This window comes from Nicotiana attenuata, chromosome 7 (genome assembly GCF_001879085.1).
Source record: "Nicotiana attenuata strain UT chromosome 7, NIATTr2, whole genome shotgun sequence".
NCBI classification, from domain to species: Eukaryota; Viridiplantae; Streptophyta; class Magnoliopsida; order Solanales; family Solanaceae; genus Nicotiana; species Nicotiana attenuata.
The window spans coordinates 77,674,032-77,688,760 of NC_031995.1; the positions used below are offsets into that span (position 1 = coordinate 77,674,032).

The 14,729-nt window shown below is 41.7% G+C and overlaps 2 protein-coding genes and 1 long non-coding RNA gene across 3 annotated transcripts; all 3 read left to right on the plus strand.

The window, feature by feature from the left end:
* On the plus strand, window positions 232–1,261 carry LOC109230549. Its single transcript, XR_002068664.1, has 3 exons — window positions 232–452; window positions 673–723; window positions 955–1,261. It is a non-coding gene; the product is annotated as an uncharacterized LOC109230549 (long non-coding RNA).
* LOC109230181 lies at window positions 3,597–5,151 on the plus strand. The gene is made up of 2 exons (XM_019395705.1): window positions 3,597–4,321; window positions 4,383–5,151. The coding sequence occupies exons 1-2, from the start codon at window positions 3,597–3,599 to the stop codon at window positions 5,149–5,151; spliced, it is 1,494 nt and encodes a 497-aa protein (XP_019251250.1).
* Window positions 5,176–5,766, plus strand: LOC109230183. The gene has a single exon (XM_019395706.1). The coding sequence runs from the start codon at window positions 5,176–5,178 to the stop codon at window positions 5,764–5,766; it is 591 nt and encodes a 196-aa protein (XP_019251251.1).

The window sequence follows — 14,729 nt, forward strand, 5'->3', positions numbered from 1 at the left end:
ATAGTATTTTAATAACTTAATAATTATCATAAATCTAATTTAGAACTAAAAATGAAGAAGTTAATATTATTTAAATATGAACGTATATCAAAACAAACAATAACAATATCATCTAGGATAAAAAAGCAGTAAAGAAAAAAATATTTTACAATTTGCATTTATGGTATTTGTATTTACACCCCCCCCCCCCCGTATTTATGGTAGTATTAAGAAGTAAAATAAAACAAAATATATAAAAAAAGAAACACAAACTAAAATTCCTAAACCAAAACCTAATCATCCTCACGCTAGCCGTCACTCTCCCTCCCCCACATTGTTATTTCTTTCTTTCACCTTTAGTAATCGGCAGTTCAAGGCTGCGAGAAAGACAAAAAAGGATCAACAAGAGTGTATCCCCATTGCGATCTTCATTTATGGACAAAATTTTTAATTTTTTGGTTCGTCTCTTCCCGGTAAGCTCATATCTCTATATCATAGAATTTCTGAATCTTCTTACGCCTACTTGATTTTGGGATTTTTAGTTAAACTTTACGAATTATTCCAGCAATTTGATAAATATTATGCCTTATTTTTTGATAAGTGCTGAGTGCAATTTTAAAGATTTGATAGAGTTTGTGCCTTACACCTAATTGACTTGTGTTTCTACTTCAATTATTTGTTTTTGATTTACAGGATGCTCAAGAGAAAAGTCCCTTTGGAAAATTGTATTATCAATGCCAAACCGTAAGTTTTTTTCTCGTCTTCTAAAGTTTTATGATGTTTATTTAAATGCTTTTTTTTTTTCTTTCTGTGTTGAAAAAAGTTTAGTTTTTTTTAACATGATACATGGCTAAATTTTTCTTATTCCATGATTAATTGAATTTTTATTTATTAATTGTAAATGCATCTAACTGGTATATGTTCTGATAATTCAAATATAAATTTTTCACAAGATTATTTTATTTTATATTTCAGTCTAGTGATTTGAAGAGTGCTTCATATATTCTTGGATGCATAAAGATCAACAACTGCGATGAGGGTGGTAACATAAAGCATCAAGATCAACGGGGGTGGCAACATGAATCATCAAGCAAATGCTTATATTCGTTTATATGGAATGTCGTACATTATTTCAGATCTATATTACCATAAAGCCTCACATCGGCTAGTTCTTTTCGTCAAATTTTAGTTACTATAAAAGAGTTATGTACTGCAGATGATATTAATTGATTAATATAATGTGTATCTTGGAATTTATTTAGTGAAAATTTTTATATGTTAATTTGTGTAGAATAAGTCATGTCTCAAGATAATATATTATTACTATTAGTTTTAATATAACATGTACATTCATAGAATAATTGAAAAATTTTAGACAAAAATAAAATAGCGAATAAACTGGGTGATAGGAACTTTCATTGCTACTAAAATCAATATTCTGTAAAAAAAAATTAATAATAAAGCAATTTAATCTCGACTTTTTTGTATGATTTATAGCCATGAAACTTTTTGTCCGTGGCTAAACAAAAATTCTTTTGCAGTTACATATCAAAACTTTCGTGGCAAATAAATTTAAAACTTTTGCTACGCTATATCACTTTGTAGCTACCATAATAGCTACAAATTAATTTGTTGTGGCAATAGTATAAAATCATTTGCTATAAATATATTTGTCGTGGCAAAAGTATAAAACTATTTGCTATGAATATAGCTACAACACAAAATTTTCGTAGCAATAAGTATTAATCCTTAGCCACGGGTTATGTAAAGTTTGTAGCTAACTTTTAGCTACGCTACATTTTGCTACGAATGCTACGGAAAAGATTATTGTGGCTAAAGTGTTTAGCTACGAAATTTTTTATAATTAGCTACTTTGTGTTTTGTAGCTATATATGCATTATGTTGTAGTGTTTTAAGCGACCGTGCTAAAACCATGGAACTCGGGAGTGCCTAACACCTTCTCCTGGGTTAACAGAATTCCTTACCCGGTCTTCTGTGTTTCGCAGACTTAATCAGAGTCAATTTCCTTGAATTGGGATTTTAAAATAAATGGTGACTTGGGACACCAAAACTCAATTCCAAGTGGCGACTCTTTAAATTAAAATAAATTAATCCCTTTTCAAATAATGTCACTTAAATTGGAAAAACTCCTTTTCTTTCCTTTCCCGGTAAAAAAGGAGGTGTGACAGCTCTGGCGACTCTGCTGGGGAGATAACCCAGAACTTCTATTCTGGGTTTAGAATTCGAGCTTGTAATGTGATCTATACTTGGCTTTATTAATTTGATGTTATTGCTGTGTTTTTGGGCCTAATGTGCTAATTGCCGCTTATTTACCGCTTTGATATTATTTGAATTATATTAAACTGTCTTCCTACGCCTCCCTTCTGAGTCTTCTGAATTTATGGTGCACACGTGCGCGTGGCCCACTTTTCTGTTAGAAGTCATACCAATTAGAACGAGGCTGGGTCAAGTAACTAGGCCGGGTAGACTTTCGTGCTCCCGGTATGAGCCCCACCTCGGCTCAAGCTGTCCGCTTAGGTAAGCCAGGTCTAAAACACTCCCCCCAGGATTTAAACCTAGAATCACATAGCCTCATGCCGGATCCCTAGTAGGAACGTTTGTTTGCATCATGTGCATTGACTTTAGGGACTCAACACAGGGGTTGGGTCCGTCTAGGACAGGTGTACCTGAGAATTGCAAGACCATCCTGTTGCATCTTATGTGCTACTTGTGCATTATGTTTGATTCGGCTTGTGCATGTTGACCAGTTTCTAAAAAATATATATATAAAAATTGAGGAAAAAGCAGAAGGGAGAAAATAGGAGAGAAAATTTACCCAGTTAAAAAAAATCTCGGTAATCACCCCCAAAAAAAAAAATCTCGGTATTAAACGAAGTTCACAACCCCCCTCCTCAAAATGCTCTCGGCGCACGTTAGTTAAATGTACGCCGAGCTTGTAGCCATGGCGAGAGGGAGAGGAAGAGGTAGAGGACGCCCACGGAAAAACCCACTAGCAGCTATCGAGAACCTTATCACTACAGTCAAGCAACCAGTTATGGAGAATTAACCCCAGTAAACACTCCTCCAACAACAGTGCTGAGCTCATCTTCATCAATTGCAGGTGCTATATGCTCCATTGGATCTGCATCGCACCAATCCTCCGTCTTAAAGAAGCTGGATCTAGTCTCCCCAGCTTCAATTGAAAAAGTATCAGATCTGGTGAATGAAGCTATCAATGGAACAGTTACCATGCAAAATCCAGTGCACAACCAAGCTCAGCCAACAGATGCACCGGTGGAACCTGTGATCATCAACAGAAAACTTGAGGAGCCTAAGCAAGCATGGTCAAATCTCTTTCAGGGTAACAGATTTGCAACAAATGGTATGTCACTAGATTACATACCACCTCTAATTGTAGATGGACAACCAATAGTGCAATTGAACAAATTAGAGGTAGAGGAGGAAGATAAGAAGTGGAAATTTGCGCTAATTGCATACATTTTAGGAGATTGTCCAGGATTTAACGCGATGAAAAGATATATTAACCTTCACTGGTCACATGTTCCAGAACCAGATCTATTTATCATGATGAAGGCTACATAATCAGATTCAAAACGATGGAAGATGCTAAGGAAATCCTTTATGCTGGGCCTTATTCTATAGCTAATAGGCCTATAATTCTCAAACCCTGGACCCCTGACTTTGATTTCACTGAGGAATTCCCTACTGATATCCCACTGTGGGTTAAGTTTCCTAAACTTCCTATGTCCTGCTGGGGAATGAGATCTTTAAGTAGGATAGCAAGTGTATTAGGGAAGCCTATTTTTGCAGATGAATGTACAACTAAACAAACTCGAGTATCCTATGCTCGGATGCTTATAGAGATTAATGTCACCAAAGAGTTGCCAAGTGAAATATGGGTGATGGAACCAAATGGGAAGAAGTTCTTACAAGATGTGATCTATGATTGGAAGCCTTCCTTTTGTGAGAAATGCCAAACTGTAGGCCACAAGTGTCCAACCCAAATGAAACCAACTACTCACCAACCCAATCAACTGAAGAAAACAAAAGTTACTCAAGAATGGAGAACCAAGGCACCTGCCACTATTGCTGCTACTCACAAAAAACCCACATCATCAGCACCACAACTTGATCATACAAACAAGTTGAATGAAGATCAGATAGCCACAGAGCCCAATGAGCTACTAAGTCTGATACCAGCCATGGAGAAACAGGAAGATAAAGGGAAAAAAGCTCAAAGCCAAGAATTCAATCTCCTTAATTTCCCTCCCTTATCACCTATCCCTGTAAGTAATAGGTTTGAAGCAGTGTCCAATGGCAAGTATGAAGTGCCAAAGGTGGACCAAGCAATCAACAATGAAGTGGTTGTTCTGGAATATTAGAGGTGTAAATAAAAGGTACAAACAGAAGGAAGTTAGGGAGTACATTAGGAGTAATAAAATAAACCTAGTTGGCCTGGTAGAAACTAAGGTCAAAGAGGCAAATGCTCATAGAATTGCTAAGCTGCTGGTTCCTGGATGGGGCTTACTAACAAACTACAATGAAGCTAGAAATGGGAGAATATGGATACTATGGGATACTAATATACTTAATATTATTGGACTCCAGGATGATCCTCAAATGATACATTGCCTAGTCAGAAGTATAAGGGGAAATATCAATTGCTATCTCACTGTGGTTTATGGATTCAATGGGATAGAGCAAAGGAGGTCTTTATGGGAAAAGCTTCAGCATTCTGCAATAACTATTACAGATGCATGGTTAGTAGCAGGGGATTTCAATGCTATGTTATATCCCAATGACAGAAAATCATGCAATCCTGTTAACCACTCAGAGATCCAAGAGTTCAGCTATTGTATTCAGCAAACAGGACTATCAGAACTACCTTGGAAAGGAGATTATTACACCTGGACAAACAAATATCCTGGAGCAGATAGAGTATGTAGCAGATTGGATAGAGTATTTGGCAACTATGAGTGGATGATGAATTGGAGTCATGTGGAAACAATTTATGGTCAACCTCAAATCTCTGACCACAATCCTATGATTCTGATTCTAGCAGATTACTCTTGGAAGGGAAAAGTGCCTTTTAGATTCTTTAATGCATGGGCTGATCATGATAAGTTTCAACAAACTGTGGCGGATAGCTAGAACTTACCAAATAAGCCTGGAAATATGAAAGCAATTTGGTCCAACCTCAAAGCATTGAAAGGCCCTTTAAAGGCTTTGAATGCTAAGGAGTTCAAGAGCATTACTCAGAGGATAGAACATACCAGACAGGAGTTGAAGGAAGTTCAAGAACAACTGGCAAGTTCATATTCTGATGCATTGTTACAGGAAGAAAAAGAGATAATCCTAAAGCTGGAAAGGTGGTCTCTAATTGAAGAAAGTGTGGCACAGCAGAAGGCAAGAGCTAAATGGATTCAACTTGGAGACTCTAATACCAAGTACTTCACTGCAGTCCTGAAGGAAAGAACACAAAGAAAACAGATCACAGAAATTACAAATGGCCTGGGTGAAAAACTAAATGATCCTGCAGATATAAAAAAGGAAATTCTGAATTTTTACAAGTCACTTATGGGTTCAACAGCAACATCCCTTCCTGCTATAAATAGAGAGTACATGGCTAATGGCCCCTTACTATCTCAGCAGCAAAGACTGGATCTCTGTGCAGAAGTAACTGACCTTGAAATTGTGGAGAGTCTTAAAGCAATTGGAGATGATAAAGCCCCAGGAATAGATGGTTATAATGCTGTTTNTAAGTGATGTAGAGGTGAAACTAATAACAGGAAACTCAATCATATCAAGAACAACTTCATATTCGGTGATTACAAGGATCAAAGAGCCTAAAAGGGGCAATTTTCCACAAATAAATCCGAGCACGAACTCGTCACCTCGCGTACAAGGAATACAATCAACAAGGAAGACTCAAATCCTAAGGGGAAGTCCCCCACACAAGGTTAGGCAAGATACTTACCTCGAACCGGCTAAAATCAACTAGCAACCACGTTCTTTCCACGAGTACTCGACTCCAAATGGCCCAAATCTATTCAATTAAATCACACATTATAAATAACATCTCAAGCAACTGATTATACTATTTAATTCAAAGCTAAAGCGTGAAATTAGGCAAAATGACCAAAACTCCCCTCAGGCCAACGCCTCAGAATCGGATAATTTTTACATTTTCAGAACCCTCGTCCTCTCACGAGTCTAACCATATAAAAATCTCCCAAATCGGAGGTCAAACACCCCCTCAAAACTCAATAATTCGGTCTATGAAATTCTACCCATTTTTCATTAAAAATCTGAAATTAAAGGAGAAAATTAAGAGGAGATTCATGGAAATTGGTCTAAATCGAGTGAGAAGCACTTACTCATGTCGCCCAGGTGAAAATCCCTTAAAAATCGTCAAGAACCGAGCTCTAGAAGTCAAAAATGTGATAACAATGGTGAAACCCTCGAAATTGGAATTTAATCTGTCTGCCCAGAAAATTGGTCATCGCGAACGCGGAAGAAGCATCGCGTTCGCGAAGAAGGAAAAGTGAAGGTGTTCAGTTACTCATCGCGAACGCGACAATGCGTCCGCGAACGCGAAGAAGAAGAATTTGAAGGCCCAAGGAATGCCCTTCGCGAACGCGTGAATCTGTACGCGAACGCGAAGGGTGAGACATTATAACTATGCGAATGCGGGATGGCGCGAAGAAGGAGTACCAGAAGCAGCAACAGCAGTTCAAAAGCAAGGGGAAATGACCCGTAGCCCATCCGAAACACACCCGAGGCCCCCGGGACCTCAACCATACCTACGAACATATCCTATAACACCATTCAAACTTGTACCAATCCTTAAACCACCTAAAACGACGCCGGAAACTCGAATTAAACAAGGATTTGAGCCTAAGAACTTCAAATTTCATCAAAACACGCTTTCGATCAAAAACCTAATCAAAACACATCCGAATGACCTGAAATTTTGCACACACGTCCCAAATGGCATGACGGAGCTACTGCAACTTCCGGAATTCCATTCCGGCCCTCGGATCAAAAACTCACTATCGGACCGGAACTTCAAAAATTCAAACTTCGGCATTTCAAGCATAAATTAGCTAGGAACCTCCAAAATACATTCCGAACACGCACCCAACCCCGAAATCACCTAACAGAGCTAACAGAATCGTCGGATTTCCATTCCGAGGCCGTCTTCACACAGTTCTGACTACGGACTACTTTTCAACACTTAAGCTCTAATTTAGGGACTAAGTGCCCCAAAACTCTACGAAACTCAACACTGAACGTCCCAGCAAACCAAAATAGCAGAAACGAACTTAGAGGAAGCAGTTAATAGGGGATCGGGGCGTGAATTCTAAAAATGACCGGTCGGGTTGTTATATCCTCCCACACTTAAACATTCGTTCGTCCTCAAACGAGCATAGAGAACACACCTGAAGTCTTCAAGTCACTGAGTGCGCACTTCCTACATACACCTGCGGGTGATCCCACGTCACCCCAATCCACTTAAGCTTGACGACACCATCTCAACTGAAATTTAGCCTTCCTAGCAACACCACTAAGCTTACAAGCCAGAATTCTTACCTTCCATCCATTTCCAAAAGACCCGATCCTACATTTATATCCGGTATCAGTCTCAACCAGCTACTTCAATACCAGCCAACACACACAGGGTACAACCACACAACATGCCACATCACACATAGGCCCACAATAACATTTCTGATAGCAATACTTGCCTGAGATCCAATCCGTACCGGCCATAAGCCTCATATTCAACAGGATCTCTTTTCAAACCTCCACAACACTGGCGATGATACAATAACCACGAAAACCGCATAACAAAACACCCGAATAATCAAATCTCAGCCAACACCAACGGGTATACACCCCACAAGCTAAAACTCAAGAAGCATAGAACGGAAATGGCTGAATATGAGAAAGGAAACACATAAGGGAACTAACAAGCAAATCAAACTAGCACAAATTCTTCTAAAACACAAATCGACAAAAACATCTAACAATAAAGAATGAAAGCATATAAAAGACTCACAAGGATCTTATACTGGTATAACTCTCACCGCAGTACACAGCCCGGTCTCAACATATCAAAAAACCTGAAATCACGAGGGTCCCGCCCTCAACACTGAATCACAAGTAGGGCACACATCAACCCATCTAGAGACTCTCACTAGATCAATTCCGTCCACAAATTATAACACAGGCTGGCTCCCACACCAGTGGAGCATAGAAATCACAGTTCGTAACCAAGAATACTTAGAGACCATATCAAACCTACCGGAACAGACAACATGGATTTACTGCTAGCCTCATTACTCTCGACAACAGCTAGAAACGGACGATAGACACGGCTATCACTCATAGAACCTTCCAACAGAATAATCACGTAACAGAGTACAAATCATGAAACGCTCCCATAAATGGAACAACAAACAAGGAGACTCGCTCCAATAAGCAGAACTATGATGAACTACAGATAGTGCCCCTCTATAACAAACTGAATTCGTACCTGAGTGACATTAGCTGGCACACCGGCCTCAAACCTACTATATGAAACCCATCAACGAGCCGGGCCTCCCCCTCTTGGGCGCTCTCTACAGGCCTGAATACCTCACTGTGACACATCGGTCCGAAGTCTGGGACAATCTCTCACCATGTGGCTAGAATCTCCACACTCAAAGCACCCTCTCTGCTGATGAGGCGGTGGGAACTGTGCGATACGGGTACTCCGAGACCCATGAACACCTGAGTCACCATGCAAAGCCTGAAACGCGAACTGAACTGGCTGACCCGCAAACCTCTACCATGACGCACCCTGCCTCCAAAATAAGGACCAGTATATCTCCTCGGTCTATGAGGACTCCTCGCCTCCTCAAACTCTCTCTCCTGATCTCGTCTGCTCTCTCTCTCATGACCCTGCCTACCCTCTCTCTCTCTAGCATGCATACCCTCTATCCTCCTAGCAATGTTCACCACCTGCTAATACGGAATATCCATCTCCAACTCACGGGCCATGCTGGACCTGATGCTAGGAATAAGCCCCTCAATGAACCGGCGAACCTTCTCGCGAACAGTAGAAACCAAGGCTGAGGCATGTCTAGCCAAACTGGTGTAACGGACAGCATACTCCGAGACGGTCATAGCACCCTGACGCAAATGCTCAAACTCCGCATGCCATGCATCCCTGAGGCTCTGAGGAACAAACTCTCTCAGAAACATATCTGAAAACTGGGTCCAAGTCAGTGAAGCTGCCTCGTCTGGGCTGTCTAACTCATAGGTGCACCACCAATCATAGGCGGCTCCTCGAAGCTGAAAAGTAGTGAAAGAAACCCCGCTCGATCCAGAGATACCCATAGTATGGAGAATACGGTAACACTCATCAAGAAACCCTAAGGCATCGTCCGACGCTAATCCACTGAACACCGGAGGATCATACTTCTTGAACCTCTCTAGTCTCATCTGCTCCTGCTCGGAAGCCGCTGCCATGCCCTCGGACTGAACTGGTGTCGCAGGAAGTGCAGGAATAATCTCTGGGACCTGCTCAACATGTGCTCGCTGCTCAGGAGTGCGGGCGGCGGGAGTCTGTGCTCCTCCCCCGGCCTGGGATGTGGCTGCAGCAAGGGGAAGCAATCCTGCCTGAGCCAAAGTGGTGTACATACTCATGAACTGTGCCAAAGTCTCCTGAAGGGCTGGAGTAGTAGTGGCAGTAGGCGTGTCAGGTGCCTGGACTCCGGCTGGATCTGCTGGTGGTACCTCGGCGGCAGCTCGCGCAGGTGCTCTCGCTGCACCACGTGCGCGTCCTCGAACTCTACCCCGGCCCCGACCTCCGACGGCTGCAGCAGGGGGCGCGGGTGCCTGATCACCTCGGGTAGTACGTGTCCTCACCATCTGTGAGAGAGTAGAAGACAGAGGTTTAGGATTGTGGATGTCAAAAATCTCGCACGACAGGGAAATCAAATGAAGTGGAATTTTCCTAACGGTTACATAGCCTCTCGCAGATAAGTACAGACGTCTCCGTACCGATCCACGAGACTCTAATAAACCGGCTTGTGATCTGTGACTCCTATGAACCTAGAGCTCTGATACCAACTTGTCACGACCCCAGTCCGCCCTCCGTGAACATGTCGTGACGACACCTAGTCCTTACGACTAGGTAAGCCTAACAATGCGGAAGATAAACCATAATTGCAGAAGAAAGTAAATAAAACTGAACTAGAAAAATAAAATGGTGTTTAAGGTGCCGCTCGGCACATACCACAACAATTCTCGAAGCTAACAACATTCCCAAAACCCGGAAACTCACAAATCACAAGCTAAGGGATACATAAGAGGCTCTGACTCAAGAATATCTATATAAGGGAGAAATACTGAAAGAGATATACTTATTACAGAAAGCTGGAAAGGGACTCCTCGGTCCGCGGACGTAGCAGATATACCTCGAAGTCTCTACCGATACGCCTCCTTCCAAGGCTGACAGAACTGAGTGGGAGTACCTGTATCTGCACAACAAAAATGTGCAGAAGAGTAGCATGAGCACACCACGGCGGTGCCCAATAAGTATCAAGACTAACCTCGGTGCAGTAGTGACGAGGAACATTCAAGGCACCTACCGGTCAAATAAACAGTATAATCATAGGAATAATGGAAATGATATATATAACATGTAAAGACTGCATGAATGACTACAAGTGCTACAATTCACGATAAGGGAAAAAGGGCAACAAGTAACGACAAGACTATAATAAATAATGATACAAAATGACGGCAGAATCTTAATCCAAATCCTAAGGTCACAACACAACAAGGGGAAAACAAGTCAATAACTCATATCCTACAGTGATGATCACATAAGGTCTTATTCAACTCCTTCTACAATTTTATCAAAATCTCGGACAAACTACAACTCACGAAAAACCCAGCATCTGAAATCTATCACTTGGCACCCTGTGCCTCATCAATCTCACATTCATACTGACAACTAACTGGCCAATTAGGGCCACTCTCACATATATAATGGATAACAAAGGCGTATCTCCACCCTTAGTAGGATCGGAAGGAATTCACTTCTAATGGGGATGTCCAATTACGTATATGCTTGTGCAAGTGCTTTTAACAAGAATATTTACCAACTAGCAACATGAAAAAGGAGAACGGACCGCACGTACGATGTTTCCTCACAACTACCAAGCGGTAAAGCTCATACAGGTAAGCAACCCACAATCACATTATTAAACAAATAGGAATGCCTCCACAGGCCGTCACAATTCCCTACAATCAACCACTGACATAGCCCACCTTATTTCGCCACGTGTGCAAAGAATAATATAATAAGCACCACCTTATTTCGCCACACGTGCATCACAATGTTCCCACCTTATTCTGCCACATGCGCAACCCACATATAAGCATATAACATATCCCGCCTTATTACTCCGCATGTGTAACACATCAATAGCAACAATAGCACGGCAAAGACCTCGTGCAACCCTTCAACAACAACTGCACGGCAGAGACCTCGTGCATCACAGTACCAACAGTCGCACGGCAGAAACCTCGTGCATCACAGTATCAACAATCGCACGGCAGAAACCTCGTGCATCACAATATCAACAATCGCACGGCAGAAACCTCGTGCATCACAATATCAACAATCGCACGGCAGAAACCTCGTGCATCACGATATCAATGCAACACAACAAATGACAATATATGCAGGAACAAAGCAAGAGGATCAACTCAAGAAATTCCGTTTAGCAAAAGATGGTACAACTAACTCACAAGGAATAACCGTGACAGAGAAATACTACGCGCAATAAGAACAACTCAACAAGGGAGAAATAATATGAAACAATGATTCCATAACACTAAGTTCAACAACAAGGAAGTTAACATGAATCAAATAATTACCATTAAGGAAAATTTCAACTAAACATGGGATATCTAACTTCTTTCCAATTAAGACCAATTAATCACGCGAGAGGTAGAATAATTCTTTCCAGATAAAGACAAGCAGTTAGGAATGCTAATATGACTACAGAAGGGTAATTGTCTACAGTTAAACAAGTAAAAGTCAATTAGGCAACAAGAATAACCAAAAAGGGCAGATAAATTCCAAGTAAGTCATGTAGAGGTGAAACTAATAACAGGAAACTCAATCATATCAAGAACAACTTCATATTCGGTGATTACAAGGATCAAAGAGCCTAAAAGGGGCAATTTTCCACAAATAAATCCGAGCACGAACTCGTCACCTCGCGTACAAGGAATACAATCAACAAGGAAGACTCAAATCCTAAGGGGAAGTCCCCCACACAAGGTTAGGCAAGATACTTACCTCGAACCGGCTAAAATCAACTAGCAACCACGTTCTTTCCACGAGTACTCGACTCCAAATGGCCCAAATCTATTCAATTAAATCACACATTGTAAATAACATCTCAAGCAACTGATTATACTATTTAATTCAAAGCTAAAGCGTGAAATTAGGCAAAATGACCAAAACGCCCCTCAGGCCAACGTCTCGGAATCGGATAATTTTTACATTTTCAGAACCCTCGTCCTCTCACGAGTCTAACCATATAAAAATCTCCCAAATCGGAGGTCAAACACCCCCTCAAAACTCAATAATTCGGTCTATGAAATTCTACCCATTTTTCATTAAAAATCTGAAATTAAAGGAGGAAATTAAGAGGAGATTCATGGAAATTGGTCTAAATCGAGTGAGAAGCACTTACCCATGTCGCCCAGGTGAAAATCCCTTAAAAATCGTCAAGAACCGAGCTCTAGAAGTCAAAAATGTGATAACAATGGTGAAACCCTCGAAATTGGAATTTAATCTGTCTGCCCAGAAAATTGGTCATCGCGAACGCGGAAGAAGCATCGCGTTCGCGAAGAAGGAAAAGTGAAGGTGTTCAGTTACTCATCGCGAACGCGACAACGCGTCCGCGAACGCGAAGAAGAAGAATTTGAAGGCCCAAGGACTGCCCTTCGCGAACGCGTGAATCTGTACGCGAACGCGAAGGGTGAGACAGCATAACTATGCGAATGCGGGATGGTAGACGCGAACGCGGTGAAGGGAGAGGCAGAGCTTCGCGAACGCGAGGCTCTAAACGCGAACGCGAAGAAGGAGTACCAGAAGCAGCAACAGCAGTTCAAAAGCAAGGGGAAATGACCCGTAGCCCATCCGAAACACACCCGAGGCCCCCGGGACCTCAACCAAACCTACGAACATATCCTATAACACCATTCAAACTTGTACCAATCCTTAAACCACCTAAAACGACGCCGGAAACTCGAATTAAACAAGGATTTGAGCCTAAGAACTTCAAATTTCATCAAAACACGCTTTCGATCAAAAACCTAACCAAAACATGTCCGAATGACCTGAAATTTTGCACACACTGACTAATCCTAAGTCAAAGGGTCGAGAAACTCAACGCCACTATTCTTGAACAACTTGGAGCCGGGCCTTCTTTTCGCACTATTACGGATATGAAAATAATGGTAAAAATCGAATTCAATTGTCAACTGCCCCTATCGGAAATAGGATTGACTACCGCATCCCAAATGGCATGACGGAGCTACTGCAACTTCCGGAATTCCATTCCGGCCCTCGGATCAAAAACTCACTATTGGACCTGAACTTCAAAAATTCAAGCTTCGGCATTTCAAGCCTAAATTACCTAGGAACCTCCAAAATAGATTCCGAACACGCACCCAACCCCGAAATCACCTAACGGAGCTAACGGAACCGTCGGATTTCCATTCCGAGGCCGTCTTCACACAGTTCTGACTACGGACCACTTTTCAACACTTAAGCTCTCATTTAGGGACTAAGTGCCCCAAAACTCTCCGAAACTCAACACCGAACGTCCCAGCAAACCAAAATAGTAGAAATGAACTTAGAGGAAGCAGTTAATAGGGGATCGGGGCGTGAATTCTAAAAACGACCGGTCAGGTCGTTACATACTAACACGTCACATATGATCATTCGAACTTAGTTGCACTCTCAAAACACCAAAACTAACATCAAAACACAGAATTTACATCGGATTCAAGCCTAAGTTCTTCCAAAACTTCCGAAACACGCATTTGATCAAAAACCCAACCAAATCACCTCCGAATAACCTAAAATTTTGCACACATCCCAAATCACCTAACGAAGCTACAACAACTCTCGGAATTCCATTCCGACCCTCGGATCAAAATCTCACCTATCAATCGGAATTCGCCAAAATACTAACTTCGCCAATTCAAGCCTAATTCTACACCAGACCTCCAAAATCACTTCCGATCACACTCCTAAGTCACAAATCATCCCCCCGAAGCTAACCGAATCGTCGGAATCCATATCCGAGCCCTCTAACTCATAGGTCAACATCCGGTTGACTTTTCCAAAACAAGCCTTCCTTAAAGAGACTAAGTGTCTCATTTCCTTCCAAAAATCAACCCAATTCAACTCGTTCACACAAGACACTGATAATGAAGCATAACGAAGCATGAAATGGGGGAAACAGAGCGGTTCTCATGAGACGACGGGTCGGGTCGTCACATCCTCCCTAACTTAAACAAATGCTCGTCCTCGAGCGTACCCAGAGTTGTCCTAGAAGCCAACCAATAGTTGAATGACCTTAGCAAGCATATACCCGTGGGTGATCCCACGTCACCCTATCTCGCATAGGTCCGATAACACAACATAG